This window comes from Blastomyces gilchristii (genome assembly GCF_000003855.2).
Source record: "Blastomyces gilchristii SLH14081 genomic scaffold supercont1.10, whole genome shotgun sequence".
Lineage (NCBI taxonomy): Eukaryota > Fungi > Ascomycota > Eurotiomycetes > Onygenales > Ajellomycetaceae > Blastomyces > Blastomyces gilchristii.
This window is the reverse complement of record NW_003101673.1, coordinates 872,854-892,392: the sequence shown is the minus strand read 5'-3', so window position 1 is coordinate 892,392 and position 19,539 is coordinate 872,854. Positions and strand designations below refer to the sequence as shown.

The following is a 19,539-nucleotide window of genomic DNA, read 5'->3' as shown; positions in this document are numbered from 1 at the left end:
TAACAGAAGAAATCTAGTAGAGCTGCTATAGTATAGTACTCTGTAAAAGATTGTTCAGTTTTACTGTAATAATATACTAGTTTATCTCTTACAGTAATAATAGCCTGTGCTATAGCATTATCTCAGACTGAATTTCTTTTTAAGTGATTTAACTACTTCTTAAGATGAGTAAATAAACTATTATACACTTATCAGACTGACTGCAGCATTGATGTATAAGTGATTGAGACTGTCTTTATTATCTTATAAAACTGAAACAGTAAATCAATCACATATTTTAATTGAGTTCACTTCATATCAGAAAGTTTCAATATCTGAATCTTTTTCTGATCAGAGTGTTGCACTCAATAATTAATTATCTGATATAATTGAAGAGTCTGAATAGTTATCTTATATATTGAACTTCATTATATTCTAACATTCTGTATCATATTCAGTGATATGACTGATTTATTTATTTATTGAATATCATGAAATTGTTATTATTATTTAGAGAAGATACAAATCACATTAACAATGTTTCAAATCTGTGATATTTAAATTATTAGTCAATCTATTCAAAATTAACAGTAGCATTATTAAAAAGCATTATCAAAAAGCAATATTAAAAAGTGTTGTCAAAAAACATTATCTTTTACAAAGTGAATGTAAAAGTTACTTGAGTAATCACTTTCATCTTATTCTCATCTTAAGAATCAGTCATCTCATTATTCTTTGTCTTGATGTTAAGATTCTTTATCAGTGTTTACATTATAAGTTAAATCACATGAGCAATGCAGAGAATATGACCTTGTTTATCATTTCAGAAATACAAAGTTAATTTTTGCTTCAAGCTATTCATCATAATGTAGTTATTCACAGTATTATCAGTTATAATTATAAGAAGACTGAGACTAATATTTCAATAGTTATTTTTAATCACAGTCATTAATATCTCTGTTATATAATTCTCAGTATGACTACTGATCAATGATTCAAATCTAATTAATATCTCTTAATAAGTTCAGTTCTTATCAATGTAATAACATGTAACTCTTATAAATGTAAGATTATTTATAATAGTTCATGCATTCACTGTGAGAGACACTCTTCAATAATTCTTCAACTCTGATTCTAGATGTTGTATATTAACTTTGTAGTATATCTCAAGATTGAACTGAAGACAGAATTGATATGAAATATGAAGATTTGAATTAAGCATTTGAAGAAGTGTTCAGAATTCGAGGTTTTTAATTGATTGAAGAGAAAGATTCAGAGATATACATATACAAAGTAATTGTTCATAGAAGTTATCAGATAAGAGTTATAAAATCAGAGTACTGATATATGATTATTTTCACATGATTTTCTTCAAATTAGAAAGTTAGTGTTATTAAAAATTATTATCTGATAGAGTAACTTATCAGCTCAGTAGTAATTTTCTGATTATTTTTCTTTTATTATCTGCATTCTGATAACTTCAGATGTCAGAAAATTTCTTCAGAGCTATGATCAGTTCATGATAAATATTTCTGAATAAAGTTGTAGTGATTGTAGCAGAGAGATGACTCTTCAGTAATCTATAATACAATCTGTTGATAATTATTTTATAGTTCATCTCAGTATTTGTGTTGAGTTTTTCATAAATTTCATGACCTGAAATCAGATATGAAGAATGAAGTGATTATTCATTATAATTGAAAGAGAGCATTCTGTGTTGAATTATAAATAATATAGACTTTGTAATTCACAGTGATTTCTTGAAGAGTTTGTGAATCTTCAATAGAAGTAAAAGAAGTGAAAGAAGTGAATTCAGAAGATATGATAATAATTTAAGAAAGATAATAATTTATTTTCAATAACTGATCACTGATGTGTGTAAGAAGAATTAATATAAGAGAAAATAATCTTCTTTCTTAGCTTAGTTATAATTTTAGTACTAACTCAGATTGAATATCATCAATATATAAAAGTAAATAAACAATCTTGATTAATCTCTGTTATATTTCTTGAAATATATTAATATTATAAATATCAATGTTGAAAAAATATTGATACTTATACATTATAGTGATATGATAGTTGAATATATATATATATATTATTCCTGATATTGATAATTGATTATAACTTGTACAATAATTTTTGAAAACTCAAAATTAATTTCAATTATTAACTAATAGTTATGAACTTATAACTAACTAATATAAAAAGAAAAAACTTTTTCTACTTATTATCTTTCTTCTCTTCCTCATTCTTCTCATCATTTTTCATAATTCACTTCTTATTCTCATTCTTCTTCTTCTCCTCCTTATCTGAGATGATAATCACCTCAAAATCTCTCTCTGCTGCCTTCTCAGAGAAGGGTTTCTGCTGCTTTCTCTCAGCCAGGTCAATCTGCACCTCAAAATCCCACATTTTCTGATCTGCTGTCTCAGATTTCATCTCAGCAGTAAGCAGATTGATATGCTCAGAGAGCAGAGCTGTCTTCTCAATGTTCTGAATTATGAAGTGCATTCAAGACCTGAACAAGGCCTCAATCTCCTTCTCTATCAGCTTCTGCTAATCAATTAGAGAACAGAAGTGTTATTAAAAATCATTATCTCTTAATAAAAAACTTATCAGTTTTAGCTTCTTTGTCTCTTACTTCAATATCTTCTCAATCTTCTTCTACTGTCACTTATTTACAGTAATACTCTTCTTCTCTCTCTCTCTCTTCATCTTGATCTTAAATCATTCTCAGAACTTCTTCTGATCTCACTGCTGCTGCATGAGACTCTTCACTGTCTTCTTTTTCAATCTCTTATAGACAGTGTTATCTGCATTATTTCTATACTTAGTTCAGTCTAAATCTATCAGAAGTATTACTTAAAATCATTATTATTTTACTTTCTTACAGAGCCTTTTCAAGACATTATAATGTGTCTTACAATCTGTCTTCTCACACTTGAACACCTTCTTCTTCTCTCTCTTCAATCTGTGACAGCACTCACATGCCTTGATAATTCACAGAACTGCAGAATATTTAAAGAGGAATAACATGATTGATTTTGATAAGTATTGAAGAGAGAGTGAAGACAGGTAATGATATAATGATAATGATGATAATGATAATGATGATAGTGATGATAATGATGATGATAATAATAATAATGATGATAATGATGATAGTGATGATAATGATGATGATAATGATAATAATGATGATGAAATGAGAAGTGCATTGAAATATATTATTGACTTATCAAATATAAAGAGACAAAGAAACTATTAACAGCTTTTAGAGATGTACAGAAACAGCTACAGTGTTGCATAGCAATATTATCTTCATTCAATATATACACTATTAGTATTCTTTGTATACATTTATCATATAATCTATATCAGAAATACATGCAGAAAACAGATCTTTATTACTAGAGAGAATGATTACAGCAATTCTCTGTTTTTATATTATAAAGATAAGTTATTCTCATTTCTTTCTTCTCTCTTTTCTCTTCTTCTTCAACTCATCACTAAGTTCAAGCTGGTATGAAAACTATTAAAACACTCATAGAAACTCTTAAATTAAAGAGTATAGACTAATCAAATTTTAAATGCAGATGAATCAAATTATATTTAATAATACTAATTATTCATCTCTCTTTTAATAAAATAATAGTTATGTCTTCTCTCTCTTCTCTCTCAAATGAAACATGACTCATGAAAAGTGAGTATCACACTAGATCATAATGATCAACATGACCTCAGCACACAGAGCTGTATACATGCAGTGTGTGCTGAACTGAGAGACTGCATGAGTTGCAAACTAACAGCAGCATCTTAGAAAGAGCTGTGCAGTGTGAGAAAGCTATAACTCTCAGTCACATGCATGGAGAGTGAATTACTGCAGTAAGTGTATATGCATTGTATGAAAGTAATACTTTTTGATAACACTCAGTCTCTGATATCATGAAAATAGAGTCTCTTCATGAGATTCATTTTTATCAGAAGTCAGAGAATCTTATATTTCTCAAGATCATCTTCACACATCTTGTCTATAAAATTAATGAGAGAAATCATCAATTTCAGTGTTCTGCTCTTAATATTATTCAAGTGACAGCAGAGTTCACTCTGACCACACTTTTTAAGTGTATATTTTCTAATTATTCACATTTATACAGATATATACTGATTATTTGTTAGATGATATTAAGACAATGACTCATCACAGCTGTGTTACTCTCACTGTGAGAGATACACAGTTGATAATAAATATTGTAAAGACTCTGAGAAGTGAGTATTTTAAGAATACTGCAGCTCTGTAATCTTGATTTTTTTTTATTTTTATTTTTTATTTTTTTCTTTTTCTTTTCTTTTTTTTTTTTTTATTGTGATTTTTTCTTGTATTTATTTTGTTTTTTGTTTTTTGTTTTTTTTTGTATTTTATGTTTTTTTTATAATTAAAATTATATAAATTATGATCTGTGTTCAGAAAAGTAATAATATTTGATAATACTCTCTATTGAATTTTCAACAAATGAGCACTATATTATGATATTATGTAAGTGAGAAATGATTTCATAATCTCATTTAATGCTATTCTTAATAATGAGATCAGAATGAAAATGTAACTAAGAATTCAAACATATTCTTTATCTGAGACTAGATTTTTATTTGAAAAGTGAATCTGAGATCTTTAATATTTAAAATAATGTGATTTGAGATCAATGTGATGAACATAAATCATGACCAGGAGTAATGCTTTTAGGCAACATGATAACTGTAAAGTTTGGTCCTGGTCTCAGACACGGTCACACGGTCAGTCTAGTCATGCATAGACTGGTCACTGGGACTATGAATTTCACATTTGATCTCATTTGATCTGGTCTCATACATTTCTTGGCGTGAATCCCGCTGGGACTAGTCATTAAAAAAACATGCAAAGTGACTATATATGAGATCTTAAAATGAAATCATGACTTGAAAAAAATGAGAAAGTGATCTTATTTGATTTCATTTAGTTTCATTCTTAGCATAAAGTTACTATTTTTAGACATTTTAAGGTTTTTTTTAGACTATTTTTAATTTTTTAAAAAGTAACACTTTTTGATAACACTCAAATGAGATTTAAAGTCATTTAAAGCAATAAAAATAATTTAAATTGAGAAGTGGAAATCATGATCTCATTTGGAAAATGTGACAAGAGTAGACAGTAAGTCTCACTGAGACAGTATGAAACTACTATCTAATGTTAAAACTGTGTAATGGAATCGGTTGAATTGGTAATGAGACTATCAAAAAATCTGGTCCTGGTCTCAGACACGGTCACACGGTCAGTCTAGTCATGCAACAGAGTTATCTGTCATGTAGATGATATAACTGATGATTGAACAGGATTCTGAATCTCTATCAGCTCAATCAGCATCTGCATATACTACAGGTTCAATTTCAGCATCTCTGTGATAAATTATACCTTCATTGATTGAACTCTGTAGATATCAGAGTATATGCTTGTATACAGCTCAGTTCTTTGATATAGGCTGAGAGCTGAATCATTTAAGAAATTCTGCAGTGAAGCTCATATCAGAATGTGTATTAAATATCAGATATTACAGAGATTCAATACTGAATTAATAGAACTGTAGAATAAATTCTGCTGTGTATGCAATTGATTTCTTATTATTATTCATGAAATTAATGTTCTTCTTCATAGAAGTGAATGTAGAATAATAGTCATTTATTAAGAACTTCTTCAGAAGATTTCTTATAAAGAGAGATTAAGATAATATTAATAAAGTTAAATCTCTATTAATCTTTATTTCTAGATAGCAGTTGAAATTCTCTACATTCTTGATCTTGTAATTAGCAGTAATTTTAGCTTTGACTCAGTTCAGATCTTCAATTTTCAGGCTGTAGAGACAGACATCATTTACATAGATAATTATATAGATCTGTCTTTCATCATGAATAAATAGTTCAGTATTATAGAAACTGACACAGAAGTCTGAGTGTAATAGCATCTTTCACAGCTTCTTATATTATAAGAGTACTGCTTGCTTAAGACTGTAGAGTCTCTGCATTAACTCACACATAAGATTATCATGATCTTCGCGGAATTCTGTGAGTTGATTCATATATATCTGTTCATCAGCAGGCAGTTAAGTGTTTAAAAAAGCAGTTATTATATCAATCTACAGAACATATCATTTTCAGAATACTGAGATTATCATGAGAGCTTGTGAGATAAATGCAGAGATAATGAGTACAAAGATTCTTAAGTAATTGACTCTCTTCTATTGAAGATTTTCACAGACAACTCAGTGAGTCTTATAGCAGATAATCTCACTTATATTATTAAACTTTTTATCAAATACTCATTGACTGTGAAGAACACTCATTTGTGATATTCTCTCAATCAGTTATCAGATCTCTATCTGTTTCAAATAATTGATCTCTTTAACACAGGTCTTGTAATAATACTTTCATTCTATGAAAGCTTTGACACATGTGAGGTTTTTCAGAATCAGAAGTGCAGTAATCTCAGAATCAGTAAATAGATCTTCAAGACTGTTTCTCACTGAAGCTTTCTTCACTGTAGTGATATCTCTTGTAGATATTGAAGAATTATCAGATTTAACTGTGAGTTCTGAGAAATTCAGTGCATTCTGCACTAAAAAGATAGGTATTCTTGTGAAGATATCATAGTCAATTCATCAATTATTAGTGAGTATAAGAAATAATGAACACTCAGGTTGAATTTTCTCATTAATGAACAGATTATCAACTGATGAATCAGAAATTGTTACAATCTCTTGATAAGCTGCAGTGAGTAGGCCTGATATCACTGAAGAAATCACTGCAGCTGCTTTACAGACTGCATTGAGTAGAATCTTTGAGTTGTATGAAGTAGTCAGTATTGATAAATTAACAAGATGAAGATTCTTCTGAAAGATGACATCTTTTGATATGTATAAATGCTCATTGAAGAGGTTCATCAATCTATAATTAATAAAATCATCATATTTCACAAAAATCAACTCTTTGAAATGAGAAGTCATCTTATTGATGAGCTTGAGAACTATCTTCAAGAATGCTTTGCAACCTCATCAGTGAATGCCGCGTGCAGAAGATAGAGCTTCAAGTCAGACCTCATATAATGTAATTGACTTTGTATTTTCAGAGCTCTCATACAATATCATTGAGATTGATATAAGATTAAGCAGCTCTGTAACTGTAATAACTGCCTCATCTCACATCTTTTCTGAAGCTGAAGAGTCTATTAATAGTGATCAGAACTTCTCAATGATCAAACTGATTAATTGTTTGAATACTTCATCTTACTATGAAGTATAAGAAGGAGTCAGCTCTCATTTTATTTCTTTACTGAGTATATATACTGTGACTGCATTTGAATTCAATTCTTCACAGTCTGAGTGAATGATCACAATGCCATGTCTCAGCAGATTCTTAATGAATTGATTGAAGATCTGTAGATATCTCAATATCTCATCCTTGCATTTCAATAGAAATATTCATCTCATTCAGATGACATCATCTGTAATCACTATTACAAGCTTCTTATCAGCATAAGATGATATATCATTCTCAGTTTCAAGAGTCTCATCATCATCAAATATATTCACTCAAATCTTCAAGGCCTTGCGGATGGCACAATGTGGTGTGGAATTCTTGTAGAAAGCATATTTCTGTTTAACCTTAATATATATAACACAGAATGATAATTTTTTCAGACTGATAATAACTATATTAAATTGCAGATCTCTAATCATTTTTAATATACTATTTTCACTGATATGATTAAGTTGACAATGTCACTCATCTATCAGAAGCTGTTTTAAAAGAACTGCAGATAATTGAGATAAAGATGAGATAATAAAGAAATTAGTATCTGAATTCTTAGAATTAATTAACTGTTCAATCTTCTCACAGCTGAAAGACTTCAAAGACTCTGCATTCAGATTGTAATCTGTTGAGATTGTCTTTGATTTTGAAATGATTATATATATCACTGCTTCATACATTAAGTTATTCATTATCTCATGAAATATCAGTGAGCTGTCAGATAGAATGTAAATATTATTATAAGACAGATTGATATAGAAGATATCACTGTTGATAGATAATAGAAACTCAAAGTAGTTCTCAGTATTAACTTGTATATTATAGTGAATATAGTTGTGACATTTCATAAGTTCAGCAGAGATTAGATTTGTAGATAGTTCTGATATATAGTATATATAATTGAATTCTATCAATCTTTCATTCACTGAGATGAATGCAGTGCTGATACTCTGAACCTTCAGAATGACCTTGTTAGTCACTTAAACTGTTAAATTATTGATTGCTATAAGTTCTGAAAATCATGATTTATCACTCACTATGTGGCATCTGGCATCACTATTTCATATAGTGAGAGAATTCTTGTGAGATTTCATGAAACAGGCTGATACATTGATAATCTCTATAAGATTTGTCATCTGATAGATCTCTGATTTGTGGTTCGGAAGAACGTATGACCGTCGGATAATAACGCGGCCGCTTCTGAACTTGCTTACGAATGTAAAGAGGTCATAGCAGCCACCAATTAATTTAGCATACAGTATATAAGAAGCCGGCGTATGCCTGTAATCATACACTGACTCAAGCAATCTTTGAATCACATCTGATAGCATGTCTAAAAACCAGTGAGAAGTGCAGACTTCTTCAGAGCATGATAATTTCATCTATAAAGTGATTCATAGTTATCATGTCAGTGTGATTCTAGAACATCTCAAAAGATAGCATATAAAGAGCAATGAGTAGAAGAGCATCTGATTGATACTACTTTACTTGTTAAGAGAACACTTCACACTCAGACAAATGCCATGTATATAAATGAATGAGATGTGAAAAAGAGAATGAGAGTGATGAACAGATTCAAAGAAGTTCACTCTCTATTTAAAAGAAGAATAAAAAGAAGAGATGATCATTATCAGAGTGATATAATGATAACAGAAATCATATAACAATATAATAATAGACATTGTATAATTAATGAGAAATCACTGAAATGAATATCTTCTCTAGTTAATATAAATAACACTCTTCTCTGCTATCTGAACTGGAAGATATGCAGAACCTCTCAGAGAGTTTACTTAAAGCAGTAAGAAAAGCAGCTGAAATCATTAAACCAGAATCAAAGCTCTGTATATATACAAGGATTCTAAACAAAATCAAGGCCTTGTATACACAGTGGCAGGCCAAGGCAGAAGCTAAATAACAATTGATATTCACTGCAGATCAAGCATTCACTATGAAGAGCTTCACTGACACAATCATCACCATCAATAAGAATAGAGAAAACCAGGTCTTAGACCTGCAGCAGAAGATTGAATGTTTACAGATGACTATGCTGAATCTGAAGATCTTATCACAATTATTCACAATCTCTTCAGAAGTGTACACATCATCAGAGACTGCTGTGCAGAATGGGAATCTGAACATGAAATATATCAAGTCAGAAGATATGTCAGAGTCATTAAGCTTCAATGATAACTGAAAAAATAATACTGTAATCAGCTGGCTAAGTCAGATGCAATCATATTATCAGATTGAACATAAACTTACAGACAGACAGTTAACAGAATTTCAATAAGTCTTAAGATCTGCTGTGTTTCTACACAGAAAAGTGAAGTTATTATAAATGACTGATGAAAAGATGAATTTTACAGACCTGGAACAATATTCATTCTCATAAACATAGAATGAGTTTTTCAAATGAATCTTGCACAACTTTGAGAAAGTGAATGTATAAGATAAGTGTTACAAACACTTCACTGAGTGTAGATAAGTGAGTGATCTTACATTATACTTCACACACTTCAGTTTATACTATCTTATATTGAATGAAGAGCTTTTAACATCTTTCTATTTACAGATCTTCATTCATGATCTTACATCTGAGTTGAGAGCAGAATGAAAATGCTTAATCTCACAGTCAGACACAGTGAAGAAAGTATACAATATTCTTGTAAGAGGTCTACACTAAATAGATCAGTATAATATTGATAGATCTTATATAACAAAGAGAAAAATGTTAGAGAAGAAAAGAAAGAGAAAGTGTGAGAATCAGCAATTAGAGTGAATATTTATACACATATGTGATAATGTACACAGTAAGGCTTCGGGGTGGAAGAATCTATACATGTTCATAACAGCTGAGAATCAGTGATTGAGAATGGCTGAGAATTGAAGCATACGCGTTCATGGCAGCTGAGGATCAGTGATTGAGAATGGCTGAGAATCAGAGTGTATGTGTTTAGACTGACCGTGTGACCGTGTCTGAGACCAGGATCAAATTTTTTGATAGTCTCATTACCAATTCGACTGATCTCATTACATGGTTTTAACATTAGATAGTAGTCTCATACTGTTCCAGTGAGACTTACTGTCTACTCTTGTCACATTTTCCAAATAAGACCATGATTTCCACTTCTCAATTTAAATTATTTTTATTGCTTTAAATGACTTTAAATCTTATTTGAGCATTATCAAAAAGTGTTACTTTTTAAAAAATTAAAAATAGTCTAAAGAAAACCTTAAAATGTCTAAAAATAGTAACTTTATGCCAAGAATGAGACTAAATGAGATCAAATGAGATCACTTTCTCATTTTTTTCAAGTCATGATTTCATTTTAAGATCTGATATATAGTCACTTTACATGTTTTTTTGATAGCCAGTCCCAGCGGGATTCACGCCAAGAAATGTATGAAACCAGACCAAATGAGATCAAATGTGAAATTCATGGTCCCGGCGGCCAGTCTATATGTGTTTGAGAATGAAGTGATTAAAATCTATGAAGTGTAACAGAATAGTCTATATGATTGATCAGATACAGCCTGCTACATTAGTCTCTCTCTTTCAGAAGCAGTTCTCATCAGTCAAGAACTGCTGTTTCAGATAATATGAAACTCAGAGTTCAGATCAGTTGATCATAACTGATCTATTTCACAAGATATTATCAGTTACAGCTGTGTGATCTCTTATCAAGAATATCTTCAATCTCTCACTTAAGCTTATTATCTTCTTCTATGATCTCTGGCAGTTGTCAGTCAGAAGTCAGTTGAGAAGAGAATGAGTCAGTGATAGCACAGCAGAGCAAGCTTGTGTGAAAGATATCATGAATTTCTGATAATATGTCAAGATAATAGTTGTGACTATCTAGAACTTCTATCACTTTATACCTGATATAACAGTAATCCAGTGTATAAGATGAATGTATGATTTGTATATTCTTAAGATTCAATTATATCAGATCTTCTATCTTATATTATTCAGTGAGGTCTCAGTAAACATTAATTCAATCTTCTTAATTCTGTTTAGTACTCATCATGAAGACTTCTACTCAATCAGTCAGACAAGGCGCTCCACCACGAACTCGCTCAATTTTTCGAATAAGAACCCGCCGATAGATCCATCGAAAAGCCCTTGATCATACGAGCATTTTGACCCCATCGCCGACCGCATACCCCGTGTGGTGGTGGAGTTATCCAGCCAAATGTGAACCAGATGTTGTTCGAAACTCCTGAGTGGGATTATCCCCCGTTCACCCCTACCACACCACAACCCCGGGCCAAATTGCCATACAAATTGTAAGGCAAAGAGACCTAGCCATATGCGCCAATCTTCTTGATTTTGGAAGATCCCTGACCTGTAATTGTGGAGATATCTGAGAAGCAACTTCCATGAAAACCCTGTCTATCTTTGATGTTCCAAAACATCAACGCCAAGTCCCACCCATGTACCGCCCTTCCCAATCTGGCCCACGTCCGGCAGAAAAATACAAAAAGATACCTCGGCAATAGTATCAAGCACATAATCAACAGACACATCTGAAACACATCCTCCGCGAAAAACCCTCTCTGTCTTTACACCAAGTCCCACCCTTGTACCGCACCTTCCAATCTGGCCCATCCCTGGCAGAAAAGTACAAAAAGATACCTCAGCAACTGTATTTAATACATAATCAGCAGACATAACAACTATAAAATCAGTATATTCCAAGGTCTGACTGAGCCTTTGATCCCTGCACAGTGAGATATATTAAATCTAGTTTTAATATCTCAATATTCAATAGATTCTGTAAGAGATTGAGAACAGCAACACTAGATTTCTATTAAATTTAAGAATTAACTCTATATTAATATAATCATTGACAAAGTCTTCTATTTTGAGATATAAATAACCAGTTCCTCTACATCTCACTGATAATATTTATATTATTATATAGAAACAGACTTATATTCTCTATAATATCAAGACTCTGAAGAGGGAAAGTCTTGATAGAGAGTATACAGTAGTGTATATCTTAGCAGTTTCTATCTCATTCTTCTGCAGCAGTTAATACAAAAAAAAAAAAGATCTTAGAAATAGTTTTTTACTTCTCTTGAAAAAGTAAGATATTTTTCTCTGAGTTTTATACAATATTCTTACAAAGAATTAAAAACAGAGCTGTTTTCTATCATAATTTCATATTCTTTTAAGTAAGAATTACTTTTTCAGTGACTGAAGAGCTTTTATTAATACTTAATTCTTTTTTACACTCTTTATTAACTGATTTGAGTTGCACACTTGTTGTGTGAGAAGAATTGAATGATTTAGAATAAAATTGAATAGTTTTAATCAATTTCTCTGCAAAAAATTGATTTATTTTTTATCAGTTTTTCTCTCAAAAACTGTCATATTATCTGATTTATTATCAATTGATATTATACTTTTTCTCACTGTATCTCAAGAAAGAGATTGTAAAGATTTTATTGATTTATCTCAAAAATCAATTTTAGTTTATTAGATTCTCTTCAAAAATCTAACCTAGTTACTGAACTAGTGTGAAAAAAATCAGATATTTTATATACAAAAGTCTTTTATTCTTCTTTTAAAACAGTCTAACCAACTTTTCAATTGAAAACAGACTTAGAAATCTCTTAATTAAAACAGTCTGACTAACTTTTCAAAAGAGTTCAATACATATCTCAATTGAAACAGTCTGATCAACTTTTCATTGAGTGAGAATAATGAGTTCAAAAATACACTCAGTTGATGTGGAAAAAGATGCTTTCTCAAATGCTATTTCTGAGATTGAAATTCTGAAGAGAAGAAAGAAAGAAGAAATAGAGAAACAACAAGTTCTTGAAATACAGAAACTTGAAAAAGTAAGCAAGATTCTTGAAAAGCAGTGTCTGAGTGAGATGAATGAAGAAGTTCTGTTAATTCTTCATACTCAGGCTAGACAACTACAGAAGATGATCAAGTTCAAACTTGGAATTTCAAACACAGTTCAAAAAATATTGAAAATTCCTAGTACAATCACTGACTTCTCATCTTACTCTTCTTTCTCTTTTTCTACTTCTTCTTCTTCTTTGAATCAGAAGAAAACATATGCTCAAGCAGCTGAATCTGCTATCTCTAAATCTGCTATCTCAAAATATGCTTAAAATCCTGAGAAAACTGAGAAGAATAATACTCATACTTCTATTCATAGAAAAGTGAAGAAAAAAATACAAAAGAAGAAAAACTTTCAAATCTTCAGAAATAGAAGACTTATTCTCAAAGTCTCAAATCAGAATATCTTACAAGAGAACAAGCTAAACTCAAATCTCATTTTCAGAATCAGAAATGAAATTAATCAGCAGTTCTTTTCTCAGTTAATGACTGATATTAAAGTTCAAAAATCAGTTATAGCTTCAATTGAGTCATTCTTCTTTGAAAACTCTATCATTCTAACTACAATGTCTGAATTCAGTGCAGAGTTCCTTATTCAGAATGAGAATCTCTGAAAATCAGCAGTAGAATCTTTATTAAACACAACAATTCTATCTGAGAGAGATGAAAAGTGAGACAAATTCATTCTTCATAATATTCCAGTTGAAATTTTTGACTGTGAAGAAGAAATGCTACTTCTCAAAAATGAATTAGAAGAATACAACTCTATTCAACTGAGAAAAGAGTCTGTATGACTAAATTCAATTGAGTTCAGACAAAGCAGAAGAAATGCCTCTGTTCTAGTATATACAAAGACACTTGAACAGTCAAAGATCTCTGAAGTAAGAGTAGCAGATTTGAAAATGAGAGTTAATGAATACAAAGACTCAAGAATGAATCTTAAAGCTCAAACACAGTGTTTAAACTGTCAAAGATATGAATACTTTGCAATCTCCTGTTTTAGAGACTCAAAATGTGTATTCTGTGCCAGAGATTACAAAACTAGTGAGTATAAATATGAAACATGCTTAAAAAGAGATGAAATATGTCAATACACTCTGCTTAAATGCTCTAATTGCAAAGAAAAACATGCATCTAGCTCAAAAGAATGTATATTTACTTCAAGAACTCAAAAGAACTGAAGAAAAGATGAAGCTCAAAGCAAATCTAGAACTGAAGAGAATAGTCAAGCCAGTAAACTCACAACTATAAGCTTAAAAAGAAGAAACTCTCAACTATCTAAATCTTCAAACTTCAATTCTCCAGCTAAATGTAAACAGAATTTGAATCCTCAAACTTCTGTTAAGATTAGAGAATTGAGAAATGACTCTGATAATAAACTAGATATAATGCAAGCAGTTGAGATTTCTACTTTTCAGAATAGTTATAATCTACTATCTGATGATAGTGATTAGATTCTACTCTACTCTCTTTTGATATGAATATACAATAAAAATAACAAAAAAAGTTTAAAAACTCTTCAAAAATCACATTTATTTAAAATAATGTGAATAGAAACTCAAATTGCATTTATTCTTGTCTTTAAATTGTATTTGAATAAAAAGTTAATTTTATACTGCTTCAGGAGCCGAATTTTGATGCTGAGTAAAAATATGTCATTTCTCATTTAAGCTACTACTGCTTTATATCTCAAAAGTCTGAGATAAAGTCAAGAGTAGTGATCTATGAAAGAAAGAGATCAAGATATCAATTTAATCTAAGATTTAATATCATGTCTGACCCTGATATTCTGATGAGTGATATTATAGATAAAGAGAATAAGTTTGATACTATACAGCTCATAAATATCTATAATGAAAAGTTATTGAAGAAAAATAATAACATCTGAATAATTAATAGAGAGTTTCTGAACATAACTCTATTAAGAAACTCTATAATTGCAGGAGATTTCAATACACATCATCTCTGATGAAATTCAGAATGTAAAAGAGTAGTAAGAGCTGATAATCTGATTGAATGAATCTTTGAGCATTGAATAGATTTAGTTAACAAGTCTGATCAATAAACATTCTTTAGAAAAGACATGAAATAGAAATCTATTATAGATCTAATCTTCATGTCACAAAATCTAATGAAAAAAAGACTTGTAAACTGATTTATTGATTCAAATGAGACATCAGGATCAGATTATGAAATTATTCAATTTGATATTGAACTGAGTGAGAAATAAATGAGTGAAAATTCTCTTCTCTCTAATCAGTTTAACTTTGAAAAAGCTGACTGAAAGACAGTTGAAGAAAGCATAAAACTGTTAAAATCTGAAAGACAGAGTGAGCTATATTGAAATCCTGATCAAGATATCTCAAATGAAATGCTTGAGAATAGAGTGAAGCTCATTACATCTATTATTCTAGCAAGTGTTAAAGACAATATTTCAAAGAGAAAGTCTTCTGAGTATTCAAAATCTTAATGAAATGAGAATATCACATCTAAAAGAAAACAATTGACTACTGCTAGAAGAGATTGAAAGAATGATATAATTTCTGATAAAGAGTTCAAAACTGTCAGAAATGAATATTTTTCAGATATTAAAAGAGCTAAAACAGACTGCTGAAATAAATTTCTTGAAGAAGCACAAGAAAAGGAAGTTTTTAAAGCTTTTAACTATACTAAAACAAGAAGTGTAGCAAAACTTTCAACCTTAGAATATGAGTTTCAGAATGAATCATATACAGCAAACTCTTTTGAGAAAAAATGTCAAGCTTTTATAAGAACTCTCTTTCAAAACTCATCAGATTCAGATTCAGAGAAAGAGAATATATCACTTCTCAACTATATTAATGAAAATGACTGAGAATGGCCTGATCTTACTCAAGATGAATTAGAGTCAGCTATCTTCTCAAGTTCAGTTAAAACTGCTGCAGGGCCTGATTCAATTAATCACTTAATTATTCAAAATACATACTCCTACTTAAAGAATGAATATTTTGAGCTCTTTTTCAATCTCTTGAAAAATGAATATTATTCTGAATGCTGAAGAGAAGCCACTGAAGTGATTCTTATAAAATCTAATAGAAAAACTTCAATTCTCAAGTTATATAGAGTAATATCTCTATTGAACTATCTAGAAAAGATTTTAGAAAAGATAATAACTACTCAACTATTTTTTATAAGCTCTATCAGTAATTGTCTTTTATTCAGTGAATAAATGAGAGATAGAAAACAGTGTTCTGCAATTGACACTGTTCTCTCAGTTGTTCATGATATTTAAATAGCAAAGTATGAAGATCTGGTCTCAACTGCAGTTTTTATTGATATAAAAGAAGCATTTAATCATGTTTCAAAGTCAAAGTTAATTCAGACTTTGAAGATATTAAAACTGTCACTTTCTCTAATAAAATGAGTTAACTGTTTTATATCTAAAAGAATTATACAACTTTTCTTTGATGAAATAAAATAAGACAAGACTGAGATAAAAATAGAAGTACTGCAAGAATCTTCAATCTCACTCATTTTATTTGTAATATACACTGCATATCTATTCAAAAATAGAAATATGAGAATAGTGTGATCTTCAAGTTATATGAATGATATTGATCTAGTCTACAGCTCAAAAACTATCAAAGAGAATCTAAAAGTGATTGAAGAAGCTGCAAAGAAAATCTTTGTTAGAGCAGATATCAATTAAATTGAATTTAATATGAATAAAACTGAGTTAATTCATTTCTTTTCTAGATTCAATGAGAAAGAACTATCTCTAACTCTTTTAAATAGAGAGATTAAACCCAGTGTAAATATCAAATAATTAGAAGTATGATTAAACTCCAAGTTAAATTTTAAATATCACATTCAACAAAGAACTGTCAAGGTAGAAAGACTATTGAATAACATAATCAGACTATCAAATACAGAGAGAGATCTATTCTTCCAGGCTATGAGACAGTTATATATAGTCTGTATTACATCAGCAGCTGATTATAGAGTTCAAGTTTGATGAAATAATCAAGAGAATTTCACTGAACTCTTTCAAAGTCTGTAAAACAGAGTCTTGAGAAGAATTCTGAGAGCATTCAAATCATCTTCTATTAAAGCAATGAAAATTGAAGCTTCAATTCCTTCTCCTGCTATTAGATTTGAAAAGACCTGTATAAACTATGCTCTGAGAGTTATAAAGATGAGCTTAAATCATATAATCAGAGAAAGAGTCTCTTCTTCATTTTCATTAATTAACTCTGAAAATGAACTGAATTAGAATAGATTTCTTGATTGAAATGAAAATAATTCTTCAAAGAAAATGTCTTCTCAACTGTACAGACTATACTCTCTGATTAAAAATCAATTTTCTTCTTTAAATGTTGAAAAAGTTGATCATGAGAAGTTATCTCTCTGAAGAGAAAAGCTTGAATCTCTTATAGACTTGCAAATAAGTGAACTATCTAAAGAGAAAGAATATGAACAGCATTTAAAGAGAATTTCTACAATCAATATAAAAGACTCTATTCTGATTTATTCAGATGACTTAAAAAATGAGAATTTGAATAGATTAGGCACAGGCATTGCTATACTGAAGATAATATTAATTTTATCTCAGATTTCTGAAATTTAGGCTGTGAATCTGAAGTCTTTGATGCTGAACTATTTATAATAGTGAAAGCTTTTCAACTCATTGAAATAAAATCTCATAAAAGAGAAAATAGTTTGAAAGAGATATAAATATTCTCTGATAGTCAAGCTACTTTAAAAAGACTTAGAAATAGTTAGATTCATAATGATCAAATGAATCTTGAACTGATCTTAAACTCTGTTTTGAAAATTCAAAAGAGAAGAATATCAAAGCTGATAATTCATCTGCACTGAGTTTCTGCTCATATGAATATTCATAGCAATGAATTGGCTGATTCAGCTGTAAAAAAGAGTGCAGAATTAAGCAGATCTATTCAAAAAATTATGTCCTAGTCTTTTATAAAGAGAAAAATAAAAGAATCTTGTTTAGACAAGTGAAATGAAAGCTGGCAGAAATAAAAGAAGAGTATACATTATTCAAGATTTGAAATAAAACCCAAGTGGAAATCTTGTTCAATTAAATGTAAAAAGAAAATATTCTCATCTATAATACAGCTGAAACTAGAATATGGCTATTTCAAATCTTATATACAAAGATTTGATGATAGATTTGACTTAATAGAATGCTCATTCTGCAATGTAAATGAGAATTCTGAGCATATTGTAATGCACTGTGCATTATACAATAGTCTCAGAGCCAGATTGAAAGAGAAGTATGATCTAAATCAATTAAATATGAGATTCTTATTCTCAACTGAGACAGGAATTAAATACTTAATAGACTTTCTATCAGAAACTCAAGCAGTTATAAGAAAATGGCTAAATTCAGAAATATCTGAATATGAAGAGGAGGAAATCAATCAGATATAGTCTGTTAAAACAGCTATATACTATCTTTTAATAATTTATTTTATTACAGTCTCTCTTTACTTTATCTTTTTCTTTCAATTTCTTTCTATCTATCTATTTAATGTGTCTATCTTTAAGACTGTGTTCTCTTTTCCTTTGTCATGATATTGTCAAATGATTTCAAAGTATCAGAAGATGTTAAAACACTGCAATTTATAAACAGTTTTTATATTCTGAGCTGGAATTTTCTGATTTTGCATATCTGAAATTGATGAATGTATAATAGTTAACTTTACAGATATAGGAAAAACCCTGAGAACTTTTAGTTCTCAGGTAGATGTCATAGTCTCTGACTGCATACATTTATAATTGAAGAATAATAATAATAATAACTTCTACTCAATTATGAGTGTCTCAGAGTTTTATTACTATATTATCAGTGATCTGAATCAGACTGTGAGAGTTCAGTGTGAACTGTGTGATCTCTAGAAGATCTAACATCTTCATGTGATAATCATGTGTAAGGAAGAACAGGCTTATATCTGTTGAAATGACATCTTAATCATTGATAGTGATCTCTGTGTGTAGAAGAAGATTATGTCAATTATCTTATAAGTAATTACAGAACTTATGAAGATAATTCTTCACAGTCTGAATTATCTGTTCTGACACATTATCAGTCTCAAAGTGATAGACAGTTGACAGATAATGTGTAATCTTGAGAACTTGACAGATTCTTATTTAGAGAGTACTTATGAATTGATGACTGTGGCGGGCTGCGCCCGATCAATCATATAGACTATTCCGTACACTTCATAGATTCCTACCGCCCCATTCCCGATCGCCGATCCTCGGCCACTATAAACGCGCGTATATTCTTCCACCCTGAAGCTCCACCGCGTACGCCACCACATATGTGTATAAATATTCACTTCAATCACTGA

At 30.0% G+C, this 19,539-nt stretch overlaps 2 protein-coding genes across 2 annotated transcripts; one reads left to right on the top strand and one right to left on the bottom strand.

The window, feature by feature from the left end:
• Positions 1-2,256: 2,256 nt before the first annotated feature.
• Positions 2,257-2,496, bottom strand: BDBG_17210 (uncharacterized protein; the record flags this gene model as incomplete). The annotated part of the gene is made up of 1 exon (XM_031724986.1): positions 2,257-2,496. The coding sequence occupies one exon, from the start codon at positions 2,494-2,496 to the stop codon at positions 2,257-2,259; it is 240 nt and encodes a 79-aa protein (XP_031578810.1).
• A 6,778-nt stretch (positions 2,497-9,274) lies between these two features.
• BDBG_17209 (uncharacterized protein) lies at positions 9,275-9,520 on the top strand (the record flags this gene model as incomplete). Its single annotated transcript, XM_031724985.1, has 1 exon — positions 9,275-9,520. The coding sequence occupies one exon, from the start codon at positions 9,275-9,277 to the stop codon at positions 9,518-9,520; it is 246 nt and encodes an 81-aa protein (XP_031578809.1).
• Between the last annotated feature and the right edge of the window lie 10,019 nt (positions 9,521-19,539).